Genomic DNA, 23,561 nt, shown 5'->3' on the forward strand with positions numbered 1-23,561 from the left:
TGCTGTGACGAAGGTATTGTGGGCGTAATAAGTCACGTCAACCCCCCGCAAGTTGGCGCCACGCAGCACCCAGTCGTAACCAATGTTCCACCGGAGTTGTCCTAAGACATCCCTGGGGACGCCGCATGACATCTCCCACTCCACCCACTCTCCCTTGCGCGGGGAGCGGATCGCCCTCTCAGAGAGATATGACACCAGTACCCTGCACAAGTACTTCGGCACGTTGTGGTACCTAAAGCGCCTCTTTGATGGTTTCCCAGATCAGGGTGCTGAATGCGTTGGCTATGTTTAAAGACACTGCCAAAACCACCTCCCCCCGGGAAACTGCCCTCATCCTTGGCAATAAAGGTACGGGCGCTAGCACCTTTGGCTTGGCCAATGGCTACGCTGCACGCTGAGGGCTTTGCTGGCCGCCCTGAAGTTGGCGTATAGCTCTTCTTCTGCCGCTAGGTGTCGCCTCCTCCTCCTTCGGCTCCTCGGTGTACTGGCGTCGTTAACTCTACGTAGCCCAGTACACTTTCCGCCTCGGCCCTGGACCTAACCTTATCAAATTGACCTAAATGGCATAAGTTTTTTTACTCATAATTTTATCGACATTATGAATTTCAATATTGCGGATAAGCTCTTATTGATTAACACGTTCCGCCCCGGCAACGATCCACTAAGCTCTTACGCTATGCCTATACATATTCCACAGCAGTCACTTCTATGCCAGTGACACGTATTTGTAAGAACTAAAGTCACAGAAGTTGTGTTGTGTCACTGGGACCGAGTGTGTTAATAAACATTACATAGATGGTCAATGGTTAAAAAATATATGAACACAAAATATATTGGTGTATGATTAGTGATGTTATGAATCCAGATGATTATCAATGAGAGGTATTATGAGAAACATTTTTGGATGTCAGATAACAGAACTTAAAAAGTTATGCCAAAAAATACGCAATCTATGGCCACGCCGATTTCACGCCGATCACGCCGCCGCCGCCGATCAAAATACCGTCAGACGCCGCCGCCGACGATTTTTCGATCGGCGCACATGTCTATGCGTAACTAATGACTGACGGCATAAGTCCACGCTGACGACGCTTTATCTTAGGTACGAGGTTCCAAAACATCAATCCGCCGTCTCGGGCGGGATACCTAAACTTAAATGTCCAGTCCTACAACGCAGATAACACGGTCGCAATAATATTTTTTAATTTGCGTAACAACTAATTGATAACTTAAATTGTCTCAATTCAATACGCCAGTTATCGGCTAAGCGCGACGACGCGCACGTGAGAGCGATGGTCAAAATAAGCGCGGGGAAGGAACGCGAGGGAGAGGCACGAGGAGCCGTCAAGCTCGGGAAGCTCAGTGGCTTCTGAAGACGGCCATTTTGAGTGAGTAATGAAATGAAATCGTTTATTGCATGACCACACAGGTGTATAAATAAGATCTTCGTCTTTTGGAGTGATGGTGTACAAAATAACGTTATCATAAAAAATATATAGGTAAATAAATAATGTGAGTCAAATGGTCAAAATAAACGCTGAAAAGTAGGTACGTCTTACATTGTTCGAATGGATGGACGGACGGACTTGGCAAAGGTCCTTGTAGTAGGTACTGCGGAACTTTAAAAATAGAGTTTCTATGTTACTATTTAAGTAGCTGACCCGACAAACGTTGTTCAGCTAATTAAGGGGGGGGAGAGGGTATGGTTTTAAAGGCGAAAAAAGGATATTTTTGTGATTGTTTGCGGCGACATGAGTAATATAATTTTATTTAATTTAATTACATATTATTGTACAACTTTTTAACCATGTCAGAAAAAAATTAAATGAAAAATATTGATAAATAAGCCGGTGACGGTGAATGTCCAGAGGCGCCTTGAAAAAAAAGTGGTTTTGCGGTGAACATAACTCGTTACCGGATCATCCGAAACAAAAAAGTTTATAGGTGGGTATACATTTTAAAGGTGATCGAGGTAATAAGGAAAAGTTTTTTTTTTCATTTTTTCTATTAACCTGTCCTCTCCCAGAGGCTCAAATTTGTGCCCAAATTCCTTTGATCCTGTTGTCCTGGGAGATGACAGATTAATAATACATATATATATGCATTGCATACGTTGCGTACGTGGGAAAGGTGTGTCCCTAGCTCTATTCTCATACTACTATTAAGTATAAGCGTATAAGTATAAAAAAACATATACCTATCGGTCAAGCCGTTTCAGAGGAGTGCGACCACAAACATGGTGACACGAGATATTTATAGGTACTTTACAAGAAGATAAGACTGATTGAGTGACGACATGAGTGGGATATTGATAGTTGTTCGAATCCATGTTATTTTATATTTCATCTCGGTCTCGCGCGGGTACTCTTTAGCGGTCTAGCTAGCCCCTTATATGTCCCACATTTCATCTCGGATACTCTCTAGCGGTCTTAAATTAATCAAGCCTTTATATAGTTCAATGTTTTTCAACCGTTTTCATGACTCGACCCTTAAGTATGTGTAACATTTCGCTAAAGTAGTTAAAGTCAAAGAACATTTTGTATTAAAGTCAATCTGACTGATAATATTATCGATTTGGTCAATTTATAAATAACCAAAATATGCTTTTTAAGTTTTTTTTTTCTATATTTTATTACTCAGGCTTCGCAACTACATAATATAGGCTTAGCGGCCCGCACATTCTAAAACACTGATATTATTATAGTAGTTAATTAAACTTTTCCATTTCCTTAGGCTGACGAAACATCGATTATAATTTCATCAGATGTCATAGAGATGTTTACAGGGCAGTAAATCAATAGAGACACAATGCGAAATTGCCTATCTGCTCGGATATCGTATCGATGTATAAAGAGCACAAGATTCGAATGGGACAGATGTAGGTAGTGAATAATGTTTTGCCATCGTGTTTTGTAGGAAAAGTTCGTATTTATCTTGCTTTCTCAACTACCTTACTAAAGTTTACTGAAGCTAATTGAGAAAGCCCGATAAATACCGTAAACTGCTGCAACTTTGCCTGGATTTTCGGTTTTTTTTTAAATAACTGTTGAAGTATTCGTTATCTGTGACATTTAATATTTTTCATACAAAGTTAAAGATTAAGCCTATCTTTCAATAGTTGAAAGTGCTTTGTATCTATTTATCTCTAGTTTTTTTTCTATCAATTGATCTATGTATATTTTGTGATTGTATATCGACGAAATATGTACTGAAAATGTGTTGTTTTTAATTGTAACTAACTTAAAAAGTGCTATTTTAAGAGTAGTTTAGATAAAGACAAATTTAGGTAATTTTAGGGTCAATAATTGGTGAAATAGCATTTCACATCCGAGCAAATAAATCAGCAATTTATCTCTGAGATATTATTAGCTAAAGTCGTAGGCAAAGTTGTGTCTGACAAATGTAACATTGCCTGGTGAAATATAATCGTGAAGAAATTATATTTCTTACAAAAAAAATATTTCAAAATTTTCTTATGATATAACATAGAACGTCAATAGAAAAGCTAATATTTTTTTTCTTGGGTAGGCAATCTTGAAGCAGGTTCAACGAGATCTCCATACAAATCAGCGGTTAAAAATAGGGTTGAGGCAAAAACAAATAACAATTAAACCTGCGAAGCAATTCAATAGTGTGTGTAAAGTTCCCAATCCGCACTGGGCCCGCGTGGGAGCTACGGCTCAAGCCCTCTCATTCTGAGAGGAGGCCTGTGCTCAGCAGTGGGACGTAGGTATATAGGCTGGAATGATGATGATGATGATGACTAGGTGTACGAATATTTATGTCAACCCTAGCCCTAGGCGAAGTTGCAGCTCACAAGTTTATAAAACCCTTCACAACATTGCCTAGTACGCAATTAATTACAAAACGTTAGTATTTTAATTAAATAAAAATGTTTCCAACAAAAAGACCATATCTCCTTTGCTAGGAAATAATCCAAACTTCCAAAAGGCAGTTGTTTTAGCCACAATCTCAAATTATAAAGCATCTCGAAGAATCTCACCTGCGACCGTTGATTCTCTTCGCACAACTGACAGAAAACCATTGGGGTTAAATAAAAGAGGAAAAAATAAAAAATAGTTGACAGGATAAAGAAACTTATTACCCGTGTAGATAAAAGTTTAAAAACCTTTACGGATGTTGAGTTATCGTCACTAAATCAAATCAGGCAATGTTGGGGCCAGAAGGCAATGTTGAAGCAGTTTACGGTACGAACTTATTCGACAAAACACGATGGCAAAACATTATGCAATAGATCTTTACTTTCGTTAGTGCAATCAATACATTTCTCTCATTGGTAAACAAACATGCAGTGAATGAGGGCTATCGCGTATGAATTCGCCGCCAGAGCTACGCGGGTTTATTTATAATTAGAATAATTTTGTGAATATTTTGCATTACCTGAAATTAATTAACTAACTGAAATTAACCGATTTCCTAGAAAAGCATAAACTATTGTCCAACGGTCAGTTTGGCTTCAGGAAAGGCAAATCTACTGAAGACGCTGCCATCTATCTTACAAACAAGATATCTGAAACTGTTGATAGCGGTAACAAATGTGTTGGGGTCTTCTTGGATCTGGCCAAAGCATTCGACACGGTTTCCATGGACATTCTGCTCCGGAAACTTGAAGTGTCGGGAGTAAGGGGGTCGGCTTGGAAGTGGTTTCGGAGCTATTTGACCGAGCGAAAGCAAATAGTGAAAATAGGTGAATCCAGCAGCGACCGGTTACCCGTGAATTATGGGGTCCCGCAGGGAAGCATCCTCGGGCCTACACTTTTCCTAATTTATATGGATGACCTTCTTAGATTGAATCTCAACCAGGCGGAAATAATCTGTTATGCGGACAACACCGTTGTGCTCTTTCACGACAAATCATGGAAGGTGCACACAGTCTCGCGGAACGAGGACTATCTTTAATTATGACGTGGTTGCAAAAGAATTTGCTCACCTTAAATGTCGAAAAGTCTAATTTTCTTGCTTTCTCTAAAACTTCAGCTTCGTCTTATTTTGGGGAACCACATTTACACATTCACACTGCTGGCTGCCCATCCTTGGTAGTACCTCCATCACGTGCTCTTGTAGTTCTATAGGTAGGGTAAAAAGTGTTAAATACCTTGGGCTGGTAATAGATCAGAATCTGTCGTTTGGACAGCATATATATTCTCTCTCAACCAAAGTGAGGAAGCATATATATATAATGAAGCGACTCCGTGACTCTACCTCCAAGGAAGTGCTTTACCTTGTCTACAGTGCATTATGCCAGTCAATCTTACAATATTGTGTGGGTGTATGGGGCAGCGCTGCCAAAGTTTATTTACTTCTGGTGGAAAGGGCACAGCGTGCGGTGATTAAGGTGATGCTAAGGAAACCTTATAGGTTTTCTACAGACGCACTTTTCCGTGAGACTAGATTTCTGAGAGTCAGGCAACTATACATCCTAAAAGCGACAGTACGAGCACACAGTTATGTTGTTAAACTGCCAATTCATGCGCAACTTCTAAAAAAACGGACGTTTAGAGTCCCCGTCCCGCCGAGAAGGTCTGCGTTTGCAAAGCGTTCCCCAGCATATATGCATCTTCGTGTCTATAATAATGTTTGTAAAGTGTGTGACATCAAACAACACCCCATAGGAACGGTAAAGGCTATCCTAAAAAAGTGGTTAGTGTCCCTGACATATAATGACACAGAAGCTCTCCTCCATCCCTGCATGTAGCGATGAAACACACACACACACACACACACGCACGTACACACACACACACACACACACACACACACACACACACACACACACACACACATGCACACATGCACACTCAGTCATACACACAAACCTTTTTCTTTAAAAATTGCATTTATATTAGATATTAATTAAAATTTTAGTAAAATGAAGCGTGATTGTGTAATTAGCTTTTTTGTCTATCAGTTTGTTAACCTGTACTGTGACGTGTCTCCATTGTAAAATCATTGTGTATACAACGCACTGCTAGGCCCCGAGATACAGGCTCAGCCTAGTTCGGGGTCTGACGGACATTCCAATGTAAATAGATAAGCCATGTGTTTACAAATAAATTTATTATTATTCTCTTTATTTATTTTTATTCTTAGGGTTAGGTTTTTATAATAGTTATAAGAAGTAAAATACAGAAAAGTACATACAAAATAAAAATATTATAAAAACCTAACCTAGTTTGCCGCCGGTAACGGGGTAGGGCCCAAGCTACCGGTGGTCAGGGCCGCAGAGTGAGGAACCTCCGGACGATGCGTGCCGTGTCCAGAAGTACCGCCTTCTGTATCTGGCCCTTGATCCAGCCATCTAGCGAGAGTCTCTTGAGATGTTGTCGAGACTCTTCGCTATTAGACCGTTTGCCGAAACGACTATCGGGACAATGATCGTCGAGTCAACATCCCACATAGCAGTCACCTCGTGAGCCAAGTCAAGGTACTTGCTGAGTTTGTCCTTCTCGGCCTTCACGAGGTTCTCGTCATGTGGATGGTGATATCAACGAGCACTGCCTGGCGGTTTGATCGATCTGTCAGCACGATATCAGGCTTATTGGCTACAATAGTCCTGTCCGTGATGACAGATCGATCCCAATAGAGCGTGGCACGACCATTTTCAAGAACTGGCGCAGGGACATACCTATAATACGGCACCTCAGAGTCTACAAGGCCGTATCGAAGAGCAAGTTGCTGGTGGATAATCCTGGCTACTAAGTTATGTCTGTGCAAATACTCACCGTTAGCAAGATGAGAACAACCGAGATAATATGCCTGAGTGATTCCCCAGGACGGCGGCATGCCCGACAAATGTCGACCGTACCGTCCTTCAGGATATACCTCCGGTAGTTGTTCGTCATGATAACTTCGTCAGCAATTGCACACACAAAACCCTCGGTTTCCCCAAAGAGTCCCCGAAACGTAGCCAGGTCACCGACGCGAGAAGGTCTACATCAGGCCCTGTTAGGGTCTTGTAGAAACCGCCCGTGTAGCTCCTTGCTCTTCCATACGTTCTTGCGATCTTCCGTGCTCATTACCATAGGACTGCGCCAATTTTCGTTTGCCAAGGATTATTATTATTATTATTAATTATGGTAATTATGCGTTACGGGGCAATGAAGTCTGTGTTTTGAGACAGTTTTGTCTTTCGGAAACTTTTAATTGTCCTCCCTTTTTTCCGAACAAAACGGGACTACGCAACACTGTGGTTGCTCAATATTTTTATGGTACAGTTTTAAGGTGTATTAAATATGATTTTAATCTAATTTTTGTTTTCACGCCCGTAATAACAGACTTTGAAAGCCACACTTAAAACCTCACGCAACAGTGGCGCCATCTAGAAAGACAAAAAACGATAGCCTTCATTGCAGTGTAGCAGGTGCCAGGTAGGCAGAAGCGTATTTAATGCCGCCCCATTATGTGACGATAAAGTATTTCATTTGAGAAGAACACCTGCAATAGGTAGCTTCGCCGCCCCTCGCAACCTGCCGCCCGGGCCTACTTGGCCCCCTTGGCCATTGGGTTAATACGCCCCTGTAGGTAGGCAGTGACTACGTATTATAATTTCACCGAAATTCTTTTTTGCTGAATTAATGATTTCATAACGAACGTCCAAAACCATCAAATCTTTTCCTACTTTTTTTGCTAGCCCGAATTTGTTTTAAAAGTTTCCTCAAAAGGGTAAAATGCAATATGATGTCGTTATGATCTTTGGCCTATCACTGCACTGATATTCGATTGCGAGTAACTATTTATAAAGTTTATCTTTGTTAGTGAAACTGGGCTCCCAGTGATTGCGAATTCTATTTATAGGCTTTGTGACTAGGACATCTAGATCTAGGGATGTGTTCATCCGATTTTCCCGCGGTGCTAAAATTGCAGTCTGATGTTTAATAGTAAAAAAACTACTCTCATTGGTTAACACATGTTTTTGTGGGATTATCTACGCGTATGAGGGGTATGCGCGTATGGAAGACGATGTTATTTTTCTTGCACAAGCGCACAGCTGTTATTTTCTTCAAACCTAATTTTAATCTTCGGTATGCTTTTAGAATTACTTATGATATCGATTTATAATGATTTTACCACAGAATTAAAATTATCTAATCATTTATTCGCGTACTCCCGCTTAATACCGTCCTTTTTTTAATGTTCTGTTTAATTACACCTAATGGTGTAAAATTATTATTTATTTAAAAATATATATATATATATATTTTGCCATCCGATTTTGTATTCGAACCTACCCACAGTGATAAGTTTACACAAAGATAGGCAGCAAGTGTAAAGGGTTGGGCTGTAAATCAGCGCTGTGCCCAATCCATTTATCACACTTAGTTAGCACTTAGTTATGTTTTAAGTAGTTATAAGTTTAATGTGAAAAATATCTTCCGTTTATTTATAATGTTTATGTTGCTCTTAGTGTGTTAATAAAGGCTTATTCTATTCTATTTTACTCTAAATCTGAAACGTTCCTTCCACAAGTACCTACGTGTTCTCGGGTCAGGAATCAAATGATTCGATAGTAGATAGGGTAGGTACCTACATGTGATGTGACGTCGTATTCTGACGCATTGATTGATCTTCTGGTGAACTCCTCGGATCAAGGCAGCGGCGGAGATGTCGCGGCGGGAACCTTGGCTGCCAGATTATCGGTCATACATTACATATATAACGGGTGTGGCCTGTAATAAGAGCAAAAAATTAAAACTAAATCGTACTCCTCAAACTGAACAACATTAGTTCAGCGACTTTTAAAAATAATTAGTTTTTTTTTTAATTTTTATTTAACCCAAACCCCCCCTATATACGCCTATGATTATTCCTACGATCGAATAACCTAGCCCTAGAAATACTTACCTCGTCTAAGGCACAGAATATGTAGTATCTAAGGTCACAATTCTGCGTCAAAACCACAAATATACAGTAGATAACCGTTTGAACCATGTAACTACCTACGGCCTTCTGAATATATCACTGACCGAAACTAAAGCATTGACCGGCTACTATGTATGTCTTCAAAAATGGCATTGCACTAATGGATACCTACCTAATAATGACGTAGTTGATGAACATATACATATTAGCCACACATAATATGACTTATATAAACAATTGGAGATATAAAGGCGCGACTTTCGGTCTTCATTTAGTGAACGTCGCTGCGAGTGAACGCTGCAAAAGATTTGCGATATTTTGCGGAAAATAAAAAAATCGCTAGAAACATATTTAAGTTGCGTAAGTAACCGCTGAACATAGAGATTAATTAATAACACTAGTTATAATAAAAGTGAGGAAGCATACTATATTATAGTAGTTGCAATAAATATGTGGATACTAAAGCAGTGGAAAAAAGTTATTAATTAAATCTGTACTTAAATTTATTTACTTCTCAACTCACGATTACACGCGAAACTGGTCGGACTATACTAGTACTTACTAAATTAAATCTGTGAGACTTTGACAGTGAAATTTCAAAGTTTTAATTTAAATTTAACTATCGATTAAATTGTTAATGTGGAAAAAATAATAGTAATTATTATTATGAAAGTATAATAATAATTACTATTAATAATTATTAATAATAATTATTATTAGTGTGTAAGTTGATTAGTATTTATTAGTATGAAAGTAGCACAATTTCTGTTTTTCAGGATTTTTGGCAGCCGCAGTTCAGATCTTTCAGAAAGCGATTATTTCTTTGACGAGAGACGACAAACTAGCCCGTAAGTAGGTATTTTTATTTTATTTATACTATTTTATTTTATTTGTTATATTACGCATGAAATTTGTGAAAAAACCGTTTTTTCAATAAATAATAATAATAATAATAATAATAATAATTAAATTCATTTATTCAAGTAACATTACGACTCATTTTGTTAAACAATTTATCTTAACCTATGTTAGTAAAAATTACAATAAATAAAATAAAATAAATATTATACCTCAACCTCAAAATTAGTTTTTCAAAAAAAAATCTGTGAAGTATTTACTTACAAAATTAAATTTTGCTAGCTTTTAAATATGAATGTACGGAACCCACAGTGAGGAAAGTAGAAGAGTCTTAACTTAAAAAGAAATATCGATACTGCTTGAAATATTATAACGCAGGTTATATTTATTTTCGACGCATTTACATAGGTTATCAAAAAACTGTTATCTCTAACTTGACTTGACCATCTAACTAACACAGTTTTTTTATGTCTGCAATTTTATAATGATGTAAACAAGTATAGAGTCATAATATTCGCTAAATTGTACTTAGACGCACCTATTTGCTACCGTTCGTGATTACCTTTAATGAGCTGATATTTCGACGCAGTTCCATCTTATGACGGAATCGGTGTGATCACATGTGTGTGATTCGCTGCAGCAGGGCTACTACGAAACTCGAAACTCGTAGTTGGTATCGTATCGTCCCTCTCTCTCGCTCTCGTATTAAATAGTATAAGTGTCAAAGGGACCGCACGACACGAACTTCGAGTTTCGAGTTTCGTAGTAGCCCTGCAGGCTCTATAGGTACCACGAAAAGCAGAATTATTCGAACTTCGTATCTTGCCGTCCCACTGACGCTAATTTTATTTAATACGAGAGTGAGAGGGACGGTACGAAACGAACTTCGATTTTCGAATTTCGTAGTAGCCCTATTTTATTCAGAAGTGCTTATTTTTTTACTGTTTTTGAAAAATTTTCTTAGCCTCCATACCTTAGAGCAACGCGGGCTTCCTAGCCCCTACGGAAATAGGTGCAGTTACTTACCGCGCCTCACACTCTCGTATTAATATATTGGGTAGTTTTAAATCGTTGTCACTCTTGTAAAAGATTCGGTTAACCTTAGTGGGTAGAATACGAAAAAAATAAAAAGGTTCTTCTTGTAATTATGTAGAATCAAAGTAATTTTGTTATTTTGTGTAAATCTATATAGAACTAAATAAATACTATTGGCATGTGAACTATATGTATGTGTGAATTGAGCGAAACGTGTGCTTGTTTATCCTTCACAACGGCTGCATAGATTTGGATGAAATTCGTTGAAATTTAGTATCCTCTGCATACGACAGAACCCATCAACAGTTAATAATGTCAACATAACATTTAGTACCTACGGAAATGTAGTTTCGATAACAAAGAAAATACAATAAAAAAGTAGGTAGTTACAGTCTGCAAAACACACTTGAATATTTTTTTTTTATGAAAACCTATGTTTAAAATGCTGAATAACATGATGACCTTTTGCCAGGTGTTTTGGAGGCACATGCGCGTGCGCAAGTGACCGAGGCGCCATGGAACGGATGGAGGCGGCACCCCTCTTAGGGGCGATACCAACCCCCTACAAGAGTATTACTCCCTCACATACTACAGTAAGTTTTGGTTAGATAATTTCGTTTTCGGCGCCTATTTTTAATGGTGGCACTTCACTCGGTATTGCATATTCGCGTTGCGCTGATGACGTCTCCGTCATTCACGTTAGCTGTGTCGTTGCAACGATACAAATATTTCTGCGAATGCCAAGTGAACTGCTAGCATTAAATTATATCTGTGAAAATATCATTATATTACATTATTTTAATTTTAAATATGAACAGAGTGTAGAAAGTTACAAACAACCCTAATCAATAATATTATTATTATACCTATATAATCAAATTTTTTAACGCCATCTGGAGGAAAAATAGGTAGGTTATTCTCAATATAGAAAATAGGAAAATTCACAGCAAGGAAACTTTCCTTTAAATTTTTTAAACAGCGAAACTGGATTAAATACATTTGGAGATAAATTAAAAGATTAGTTTAAATAAAATAAAAAGAAAGTTTAGGTAATTTAATTGTCTTAATTACTTTTATTTTATATTACGATTACTTAACTAAAATCCTTTCTTGCAGGATCCAACAAACTGCTACAAAAACAAATTTGACAATTTCAAAACAGATTCTAGGAAACAAAGTTCGTTAGTTACAATGTGAGTACCATAATATTTTATATGGACCTACTTAATAAATATTTTATTTTAGTTTAAATAAAGCGTAAAGTTATAGATCTCAGATCAATAATGTGCCCGTTGACTTAGCTGCTATTGGGTTTGTATGCGGATCTGTATTCAGGTGGATGACGCGGATGAAAATGGAAATTTCACGTGTGAACTCATTAAAAAAATTACAGTAATGGAATCTGCTCCTTTTTTTGAAGTCTGTTAAAAACGATGAATTGTGCCAATCTAACAGACAGACGGTACAGACGGTCGGCAGAAGACGTATCCAAAAATGTACTTTAGGTTCTCCATCGTACTCGCATCGTCCACTTCAATAAGTATAGGTTCGTAGAGCACCAACCAACTCACTTTAATAAACGAGGGTGTCTTGCCTTGACAGGCGAAATCATTAAGATTGGTTTTTTGGAATCTTTTTGTATTTTTTATTTCAATTCCAAATTTTTAATTTTTTTTTTGCTTAGTACCGATATCTCTTGTCCGGGTGAGCGGTTAGTTCCAATGGAGTGCCGAAAAAGTTTCTCGATGAGGGCTACGGCATAGATGTCGCTAGCGTCACTGCTTAAGTGACTAAGTAAGAAACAAACAAGCTGAGATATGAGGTGCATAGGGGAAATTCGTGTCGGTACCGTTGACCATCAGTGGTGTAGCGGTATAGCACGCGGTACGGATTACCGAGGACCTGGGTTCAATTCCCAGTGATGGTCTTATTTTTCTGTTTTTTCTGTGCATCTATATTTCAGTTTGTATTTTCAATTTAGGCGAAATCATCGCTAGATGGCGTTACTATCGTGAGGTCCGTATTTGACGTATTGCTTTTGGCTAATTTATTTTAGATGTTCAACTCATCACAAATGTAGTAACACAAATGTAATGTCAAATTTGTTCAACAGACCTCAAGATAAGCACTACTAATCAGCCCCTATCCTACTACGTGCGAAATTCGAACTTCGTATCTTACCGTCCCTCTGACGGTAGTACGAGAGTGAGAGGGACGACGATACGAACTTCAATTTTCGAATTTCGTTTTAGCCGCCCTGCAGGGCTACTACGAAACTCGAAACTCGAAGTTCGTGTCGTGCGGTCCCTCTCGCTCTCGTATTAAATAGTATAAGTGTCAGAGGGACGGACCGCACGACACGAACTTCGTATTTCGTAGTAGCCCTGCTGGCCTTATCTACGAAGTGCAAAATGCGAATTTCGTATCTTCCCGTCCCGCTGACGCTAATATTATTTAATACGAGTTAGTGGGACGGAAGGATACGAATTTCAATTTTCGAATTTTGTAGTAGCCCCCCTCAACCCTCGCTTGTAGTTTCTCAGTGTGGAACACGATAATGGGTTCGTCGCTGCTGACGATGGCGTGGGGGGTGGAGCGCGCGGGGCTGCCGGCGGCGCTGGTGCTGGTGGCTCTCATGGCGGCGCTGTGTCTCTACACCGCGTATGTGCTGCTGCGGGTCAACAGGCACCACGGTGAGGACGCAGCCTTAGGGCGTTTTCAGATTATCCGATCCGATATCGGTATCGGACGCCGATCGATATCGGGGCAATTAAAACGTGTGAATTATGATCCGATATCGGTTCGGAAAATCTGAAAGACTGGTAATATTTCATTTTACTTGTCCCGATATCGGTATGTCTACTGCGCTGGCTACTAGTAAAATAAAACAAAACACCGGCAATGTCCGCTTCTTCCTTTCAAGTTGCGTGTTATTTTCACAGGTACAGTGACATGCGAGGTCCCAGCGCTGTGCCAGGCGCTGCTGGGCGCGTGGGCGGCGCGGGTGGCGCACGTGTTCAGTCTGCTGGTGCTTCTGGGAGCCAACGTCGTCTACTGGATTCTCATCACCAACTTTTTCTATTTCACTGTTAACTATTTAGCTGGTGAGTTACTGTGCATAGATGCATTTGCATATATTGCCCTCGCAACGAAGAACGCAGTAATGGTTATTCAACATCATAAATATTATCATATCATATATCATGCAGCCGTACGTAAGGACGTCAACTGTTGGACATATATAGGCCTGCCCCATAGACCTCCAGTTGCTTAAGTTGGAAGTGGCCCGCATCCACCGTGAACCTACAACTTTAACCAGGTCGGTAAACTCGTCCGTTCATCTCGTTGGTGGACGTCTTACGCTGCGCTTGCCGATCCGCGGTCTCCATTCGAGAAATTTTCGGCCCTAATGGCCTGCGTTTTAACTTCGTTTGAAAAAATTGGTATCTACATCTGTGGTATCTACACAAAAAATACATGTAGGTAGGTAATCTAAATCCCATTATTCTTAAAGGAAAAAAGCAGTTTTTTCATGAAAACTGTCGATCCTAAAACAAAATGCATGAAATAAACACAATCAGGAGTAAGTACAAGCGAGAAGTCTTCCCGTATTAATTTTCATTTTCATCTTCCAGACCTAGCCAGCCCGAACGCGACAGCGTACCCGACGGCGCTCCTCTGCCCGAAACAAGCCGGCGTCAACGGCTCCCTGATCATCCCGGAGCCCCACGACGCCAGCCCCTACTGGGGGCTCCACACCACGGCGCCGTTCTACGTGGCGCTGCTGGTGTTCCCGCTGCTCAACTTCAAGAATGTTTCGTTCTTCACCAAGTTCAACTCTCTTGGTAAGAAGCTAGATTTAATCTGTTATCTCCCATTATAACAGGATCAAAGGAATTTGGGCACAAATTTGTGCCTCTGGGAGAGGTTTGTTGTTATTTTTTTTTAAATATGGCTCTGTCCATTGGAGGACAATTTTGCCAGTGTCTAGGTAATGGCGGATGAACGATGACAGCGCGAAGGCTAAAAAAAAAATCGCGTCTTAGTTGAATGTGCTAGAAAGGATGGCGACAGGTACGAGTAGGTTATCATCTCTCAAAGGGCCGGCACCTCTCGTGTTGACAGGTGTCCATGGGCGGCGTTGGTTGCTTCCCATCAGGTGACCCGCATACTCGTTTTCCCCCTCATATATAAAAAAAGGTGTCGACAAACAGTGGAAATAATATATCTAGATACGAGTATGAGTAGTTATTAATTGAAGCTGCGACTTCCTTCACACTCTAGTGAGTCTTAGACTTTCACAAAATTTCAGCCAAATCGAGCGAACGGCTTTTACCGAACACTTTGTGCGGGTTTTCTCATTTTTCTAGAAAGAGATGGCATGCCAACTTGAACCGCTCATATCTTGTTTATTTTTCAAAGGATACCTACATTGATGGATTTTTAAGTTATTCGTTTTATTTCGGTTTTCTATTAATTATTTAAGAGAAAATTTGTCATCATCATCAGCCGGAAGACGTCCTTTGCTGAACAAAGACCTCCCCTTAGAACGCCATATTCAACGACAACTCGCCATTTGCATCCACCGGTTTCCGCAACTCTCACGATGTCGTCAGTCCATGTGGGAGGCCTGCCAACGCTTCGTCCTCCGATTCGTGGTCGCCACTCGAGGATTTTTCCCCCCATCGGTTATCTGTTCTTCGAGCGATGTGGCCCGGCCATTGCCACTTCAACTTGCATTTTTTTTATTCTACTGGATGGCAAACTAGCAAGTGGGTCTCCTGATGGTAAAAGATCACCACCGCCCATAAACATCTGTAACACCAGGGGTATTGCAGATGCGTTGCCAACCTAGAGGCCTAAGATGGAATACCTCAAGTGCCATTAATTTCACCCGCTGTCTTACTCTCCACGCCGAAACACAGCCGTGGTGGCCTAGTGGTTTGACCTATCGCCTCTCAAGCAGAGGGTCGTGGGTTCGAACCCCGGCTCGCACCTTCGAGTTTTTCGAAATTCATGTGCGGAATTACATTTGAAATTTACCACGAGCTTTGCGGTGAAGGAAAGCATCGTGAGGAAACCTGCACAAACCTGCGAAGCGATCAATGGTGCGTGCGAAGTTCCCAATCCGCACTGGGCCCGCGTGGTAACTATGGCCCAAGCCCTCTTGTTCTGAGAGGAGGCCTGTGCCCAGCAGTGGGACGTATATAGACTGGGATGATGATGATGATGGTGTTCCATGCATAATCCTTTTATTTAAAGTTTGATTTTAGATAGTTAATAATTTTTCCCTCCTCAGGGACACTCTCCGTGTTCTACCTCCTAATCTTTGTGGTGGTGAAGGGCTGGGGCTGGGGCGTGAACATCGCGCTAGCGGAGCCCCCGGCCAGCCGCGACGCCGCCGTCCTCAGCGGCATGCTCGCTCTGTCCTTCTACATACACAACATTATCATCACAATCATGAGCAGCAATGCCAGGCAGGATAACAATGTGAGCTTTAAGATTGGATTTTTGGAATCTTTTTTGTATTTTTTATTGCAATTCCAAATTTTTTGTTACTTTTACAGTCATCCCGTAAAACCCATATCGAAAATATAAACTGAAATATAGATGCATAGAAAAACCAGAAAAATAAGACCAGCGCTGGGAATCGAACGCAGGTCCTCGGCATTCCGTGCCACGTGCTATACCACTACACCACCACTGGACAGTGGTACAGACACGAATTTCTCCGATGCACCACATATCTCAGCTTGTTTGTTTTCTTATTTAGTCACTTAAGCAGCGACACTAGCGACATCTATGCTGTAGAAACTCATCGAGAAACTTTCAGCACCCCATTGGAACTAACCGCTCACCCGGACAAGAGATGTCGTTATTAAGCAATCAAATTAAGATTGGTTTTTTGGAATCTTTTTTGTATTTTTTATTTCAATTTCAAATTGTTTGTTTTTACGGTCATCCCGTAAAACCCATATCGAAAATGCAAACTGAAATATAGATTCATAGAAAAACCAGAAAAATAAGACCAAAAACAAAATGTGAGCTTTATAAGGGCAATCGCACATGCGAGTTACCAGCGTGTTTTCTATGCAAATATCAGTCGCGGCGAATTCGTTGCGTGATCGCCTTCATACAACCTAACCATAAAAATTTCATTTTTAATACAAGCTTTTTTTGCTGACTGTAGGTACTTTTTGTTGACTTTCATTACTTGCAAACTACATTTGCATACCAAATTTCAAGTGGATGCTATTAACCGTTGAAGAGTTCCGTCCTGCGGAGACGATCCTGGCTGGACTACCAGGATGTCGCTAGTAGTTTATTGCATTGTCACGCAATTTACATAAGTTTCCTAATTTCAAGTCAATCTGACTAGTGGAAGTTGGTCAAATTTAACTCGCAAGATTTCATTACAGACAGACAGACAACGGGACAGCTGAAACTAAATAAAAGATTGTAAAAATACGCTCGCTACTCGCAAGTGTGATAAGGCCCTTAGCTATTATATCTTAATTAAAATAGGTTCAGTCCTTTCTGAGTTATTGAAGTAATTTCCTACTAACTTGCAGGTGGTAGGACCGATTATGCTACCACCATCTTCCTCGCTAATCCTGCCGTGAAGCAGCAATGCTTGCACATGTTTCGGCTTGGAGAGTAAGACAACCGGTGAAATTACTGGCACTTGAGGTATCCCATCTTAGGCCTCTAGGTTGGCAACGCATCTGCAATCCCCTGGTGTTGCAGGTGTCTATAGGCGGTGGTGATCTCTTAACATCAGGAGACTCACTTGCTCGTTTGCCACCCAGTCGAATAAAAAAAAACTAACTGTTAGAATGTGTTGATGTCTTGATAATAAACTCGCTTTTATCGTTGGCCCATAACCTGTTAGGATATGTGAGAATTTCGACATAATAACAAAAAAAGTGTGTACAAGTGGATTTAGCGCGCCGTCTCTTTCGCAAGCGTTACCTACTTTGAAGAAGGACGGTAAGCTAAAACCGCATAATGCGTACGTAGCCATAGACCGCGAGGCCGTAGGCTGTAGAACACACAGCACAGATATGAAGAACACATTCGTCTACGCCTGAGGCCGCGGCCACATGAAATCGCTCGACGCTCGTTTCCAGTGTCAACGTGACATATAGCGATAAAGCTGAAAAGAAAATGTTGAGCTTCATCGCTGAAAAAAAACCTCTTCAATTTCGGCAAAAACACTTTTTTTTTTCATTCACTCCAATTTCTTTTATTTCTACCACTGCCACGACTGCTACCAAATGAGATTAAGAAATCAGCTTCCAAGACCAAGATTATTCCTGCAAGAAGCCATCTTGTCGCTGCTGCTCGACGCGGCGACTTGATGCTACTTTTTTGAGTCGCGGGGAATTCGAAATCACCTTCAAAATGGGGTCACGTGAACAGATTTATCGCTGCAATCGAGCGACGAGCGACTGCATGTGCCCGCACCTTGACGCCGCCTCTACTATTCATTTTCCGTTCGACAGTGCTCAAGTTAATATCCTAACCAGATTAATTATAACTTTCAGGGCAGAGACTTGACGATAGCTTTCGTGCTGGTTACGGTCACATACCTGCTCGTTGGCGCGGTATTCTACATTTGCTTCCCTCTCGCGAAGTCCTGTATCGAGGACGTAAGTTGATAAAGTGAACGTACGAGTGCTCGTCACTGTCCCAATAGTTAGCATCAAAGTCAAAGTCAAAATATCTTTATTTAATTCATCTTTAATCTTATGTCAATGGCAATAGAGATGACAGCTGGGTGTCGTCTATTGGGCATTAGCGTGTCGAGCACTCGGACGTTTAGGTTTATTTAAGTATTGAAAATAAGTGTGTCGTTAAATAACGATGTCTTTAACCATTACGAAATACCAACCTCTACCCGTTTCGCGCACGTGAACTTAGATGCAGCAGTGCAGTTCAATTAAAACTTCAAGATTTTACTAAGCTCCCTTGAATATTTCAAAAATTGTTACATAAAGAACTCCTTTGCAATAACTTGCACTTAGCGGTTACCTAATTCGCACATTGAGAACGAGACTGTCACTAGACAAAATGTGTCAACTTGCAAAATTAACCTATGCGTTAAAATTCTTTCAATGTAGGTAATTTTGAGAGACGACAAGTTTTGTTTAGTGACAGTCTCGTTCTCAATGTGCGAATATGTTGGCGTTCTACCCGTGATAGTAGAAGAAACCTTTATGGAGAGCGCGTGGTTTTAACGACCTCTTTCTCAAGCGATTCTTTGAAACGGGACGGCGTGCTAAAACCGCGCGGTTAACCAGATAGTGCACCTAGACACCTAGACCTAGGGTCAAGTTAAATGAGTATCGTTAACATATGTCAACGCCGGTTTTTTTATTCCAGGCCCTATACTACAAAGTGCAAAATTCGAACTTCGTATCATGCCGTCGCGCTGACGCTAATATTATTTAATACGAGAGTGAGAGGGACGACGGCACGATACGAACTTCAATTTTCGAATTTCGTAGTAGCCCCCCAGGATTTAATTTGTGAATTTTTCGATCCGTTTTTCATTTAATTACCTAAGTGATTTGAAATTTGGTGAAGCTTTGTCTGCTTTATTAATATCTCATTTCGATTTTTGCAGAACATTTTGAACAACTTTGAGATGCACGACGTCATGACCGCGGTTGCGCGGGCGCTGCTGCTGTTTCAAGTAAGTTTTTAAAATCAGCCAAGTGTGAGTCTGCCAAGTGCGATTACGAAATCTGATGGACTGTTTTGAGATATTGTTAGTTAAATCTATAAATTTAAGCGTGTGTAAGAATTGAATTGATATAACGAAAAATTTTTTTGGGAACTAGGATTATTTTATTTTAATGTGACGTTAGTGTGAATGGGCCTAACTTTATGAATCCGTGTCCTAGGGATTCTAGTGAACTTCTGAGTTCACCAGGATCCCCTGGGGGATCAGGCTAGGGGATTTTGATAGACTGAACGGCAGAAATAATATGTTCTACCATCAGCCAAATATGTGGTCTACCACCCTAAATTTGATAATCGTTTGCATGTCATAAAACAATAATGCCAATAGACGTGTCTGTCAACTTGAAAGTTCGACTTTAGCGACATATTCATTTGATAGGCACTTGTTTAAAAATTGATAGACCACATATTTGGCTGATGGTACATGTCTCGCTGGTAGCAACTATACCAACATATTTGTGCTGGTAGGTAGACTCTTTTTTATATTATAGAGGGAAAACGAGCAGGCTGGTCACCTGATGGGAAGCAATCACCGCCGCCCATGGACATCCATAACATAAGCTGAATTACAGATGCGTTGCCGGCCCTTTGAGAAATTAGTATCCTCATTTTTAACTCGAAGTAATTTGACTGTGTGTGACAGACACTCGAGTGGTCCTATAAGGGTTCCGTTTTGGCACTCGGATGTACGGTACCCTAAAAATATGTAACACTAGCTTTTACCCACGACTCCGTCTGAGGTAAATTCGTTTATCGCTATCCCGCGGGAACTATTGAAGTTTCCGGGATAAAACTATCGTATACTATAGTATACGAGTATAGTATACCTCAGGGTCTCAAGCTATCTTTTTATTGCAAATTACATTTTAATCGGTTCAGCGGTTTAATCATGAAGAGCCAACAGACAGACTTACGAATTCGCATTTGTATTATGTATTATATATTTCCAGGTAATTACGGTGTACCCGCTTGTGGCATACATGTTGCGTGCCGAGGCGTTGCTCCTGCTGCCTCTTAGCGACGCGAACAAGTCGCGGACACGTGTGACGGTGGCCATCAATGTGTCCATCGTGGCCGTGTGTGTGGCTGTGGCGTGTTTGTGTCCGAACATTGGCACCATTATCAGGTACATATAAACCAGCTGCTATTTAGACGAAATGATACTAACCCCGCCGGAGCACTCTTCATTATCTATAGATGCTTCGCGCATGCTTGGTCAACCAATTGGCATCAGTCTTTTAAGTTTAGGTTTAAGTTAAAGGGTCATACTGAAAACCAGCGCCGCGGCTTGCCGTGGCAACACGCTGAGCGAGGCCCTTTTGCTTCTTTCGGTACAGTGTTTCTTTTCTTTCTTTTTATTTATAGTATGTTAGAGTATGTAGGGCACCAGTCATGGACAGGAACCAATAATGGAATATTTTTTCCGCTAACCCAATATTAAGAAACGGACGCTACTTTTTCTAAAACTAATAACACTTATGTGCAGATAACTGATGATCATAACTGGTAAAGTTCATGAATGGTGAGCTATAAGGCATTGAATCCTTGCTGTTCATTACTGGATACTCCTGTGCTTAACGTGTCCATGATTGGTGCCGTCACCCTAAGGATGTCTTATTTTTAATTGCAATTTTTTTTGCTGTGCCGAATTTTGTCAAATAAATTTATTCTTTCGTTCTAACGAGGGCTACTCATTTTTTGTCTCACTAGATGGCGTAGGTACTGTTGCGTGAGGTTTTTAAGTATGGCTTTCAAAGTCTGTTATTACGGGCGTCAAAACAAAGTTTAGATTATAATCATATTTAATACACCTTAAAACCGTACCATAAAAATATCGAGCATGCAACGTGTTGCATAGTCCCCGTTTTGTTCGAAAAAAAAGGAGGACAAAGGTTTCCGAAAGACAAAACTGTCTCAAAACACAGACATTCATTGCCACGGAACGCATATTTGCCATAACTAATTTCAGATATTGAAAAAAAATTACACAATTATTCTAATTTTAAATAAACCCTCGTAAGCTCACCCAAAAAGTATGAGATTTGACATTTCGGAGACCTCACGCTACACTAGCGCCTCTAGTGGCGAATTCATACGCGATAGCCCTCATTGGTTTTGTATATTTCCCAGATACACAGGGGCAGTGAGCGGCCTGGTCCACGTGTTCGCCCTCCCCTCCATACTCCAGGTGCGCTCCCTCCAGCTGCGAGGGAAGCTTACCTTCTGGAAAACCGCGCTGTACTTCTCGATTGTTCTCTTCGGCGTGATCAACCTGCTCATGCAGTTCTTTATTAAAGAATAGATAATAGTAATAAGATATAGTAAATGTTTTTCCATCGTATTTTGTTAGAAAAGTTCGTATTTATCTTGTTTTCTCAACGAGAGGCGCGGGCACATGCAAACCGCTCGACGCTCGTTTCCAACGTCAAATCTGGCCATCCATCCATACTAATATTATAAATGCGGAAGTGTTTGTATGTTTGTGTGTTTGTCCGGCTTTCACGCCGTAACGGAGCGACGGATCGACGTGATTATTGGCATAGAGATAGTTTATGGGCCCGAGAGTGACATAGGGTACTTTTTAACCCGGAAAAATGCACGGTTCCCGAGGGAACAGCGCGCGATAACCGAATACGACGCGGGCGGAGCCGCGGGCAAAAGCTAGTATAGCGATAAAGCTGAGAATGTTGAGCTTTATCGCTGGAAAAAAAAACATTTCTTTTATTTGTACCACTGCCACGACTTCTACTAAATGAGATTAAGAAATCAGCTTCCAAGACCAAGATTATTTCTGCAAGCAGCCATCTTGTCGCTGCTGCTCGACGCGGCGACTTGACGCTACTTTTATGCAGCCATCTTGTCGCTGCTGCTTGACGCGGCGACTTGACACTGCTTTTATGCAGCCATCTTGTCGCTGCTGCTCGACGCGGCGACTTGACGCTACTTTTACTGACCATATTTATCGCTGCAAACATGCGACGAGCGACTGCATGTGGCCGCACCTTTACTGAAGTTTACTGAAGGTAATTGAGAAAGCAAGATAAAAACGAACTTATCCGACAAAATACGATGGAAAAACATTATTCAATAGATCTGTACTGATCATTTTCTCAAAATCACTTATGCATGGTCCATTTAGGGCCCTAGGCTAGCTGGCGCGGGTGCACGCCTGCGGGCGCGGGTGCAGGTACAGTCAAGTGTAAAAATATGAACTTATTCAAAGTTTAAAAAATAAATACCACTGACTCTTATTCCGACGCAAGAAGGCCACATAACACAACACACCATGTAACATATTTTTGAGTGGTTCGAATAGATACTTTTTTTTGCACCTGACTGTACAATCAATCACACGCGACCCACTGCTCATACTATTTGCCAACAGGCGTCCACCCGCTCCGTGCCAACCGCTTCAACTAGCGTAGGCCATTATGCATTCATTCCGGGTCGCCAATTACAGGTCATACTTTAATAGCACCCCCAAATTTACGTCATTTTCAAGTGATAATTGCGTAGAAAATGGCGCCCTCATTTGATTTATATTCTTTATTGTGGGTTTAAAAATCTGACGTGAATGTTTGTAATCTAGTCAAACTTTGTATATATAATATAATGTAATAAATGTGTTGATATATCGAACTAAACTTGCCTAAAGGCCCGAAAGCGTGTATGTAATCGTGGCAGAACCTTCAAAAATTAGTACAGCTAGCTGCAGAGAATAGGTATATCGTAGGTATCTGTGCAGCTGACTGTACAGGCGAGGGTATAAATATCTATGCAGCCATCGAGTCAAATATGTATAAACACCAACCTTATGTTTAGTGGCAAAAGGTGTAACTATAGATATTTCTGAAACCTTGGTAACGTACATATATTTATGACCTTGACTGTACCTTCAAACGCGGCATCTTTAGGTACTTCTTATATTCTCTTGTGATGAATTTTTTTTTTAATTAGCTGTGAAACCTGTTTTTTCAGGAGTTACTTTGATTAATTTAATAATAAATAACGTACTTTGCCACAAAAAAGTAGTAGTGCCT

General features: G+C 40.5%; 1 protein-coding gene across 1 annotated transcript; it reads left to right on the plus strand.

Annotated features, from left to right (window-relative positions):
* Positions 1 to 82: 82 nt before the first annotated feature.
* LOC141441186 (sodium-coupled neutral amino acid transporter 9 homolog) lies at positions 83 to 22,614 on the plus strand. The gene is made up of 13 exons (XM_074105862.1): positions 83 to 228; positions 1,317 to 1,388; positions 9,657 to 9,728; positions 11,246 to 11,366; positions 11,890 to 11,966; positions 13,309 to 13,466; positions 13,716 to 13,877; positions 14,409 to 14,618; positions 16,073 to 16,263; positions 18,321 to 18,425; positions 19,403 to 19,471; positions 20,472 to 20,647; positions 21,652 to 22,614. Exons 1-13 carry the CDS (start codon positions 83 to 85, stop codon positions 21,821 to 21,823), a joined length of 1,731 nt encoding a protein of 576 aa, XP_073961963.1. The 3' UTR covers positions 21,824 to 22,614.
* The last annotated feature ends 947 nt before the right edge of the window (positions 22,615 to 23,561 follow it).

This window comes from Choristoneura fumiferana, chromosome 23 (assembly GCF_025370935.1).
Source record: "Choristoneura fumiferana chromosome 23, NRCan_CFum_1, whole genome shotgun sequence".
Taxonomy (NCBI): domain Eukaryota; kingdom Metazoa; phylum Arthropoda; class Insecta; order Lepidoptera; family Tortricidae; genus Choristoneura; species Choristoneura fumiferana.

Excerpts from the sequence above, each read along its gene's own strand:
- LOC141441186 (XM_074105862.1), top strand. The coding sequence starts at position 83 with ATGTTCCACCGGAGTTGTCCTAAGACATCCCTGGGGACGCCGCATGAC. Across the intron at positions 229-1,316 it reads AAGTACTTCGGCACGTTGTG|GAACGCGAGGGAGAGGCACG; the intron begins GTACCTAAAGCG and ends AGCGCGGGGAAG. Across the intron at positions 13,467-13,715 it reads GCGGGTCAACAGGCACCACG|GTACAGTGACATGCGAGGTC; the intron begins GTGAGGACGCAG and ends TTATTTTCACAG.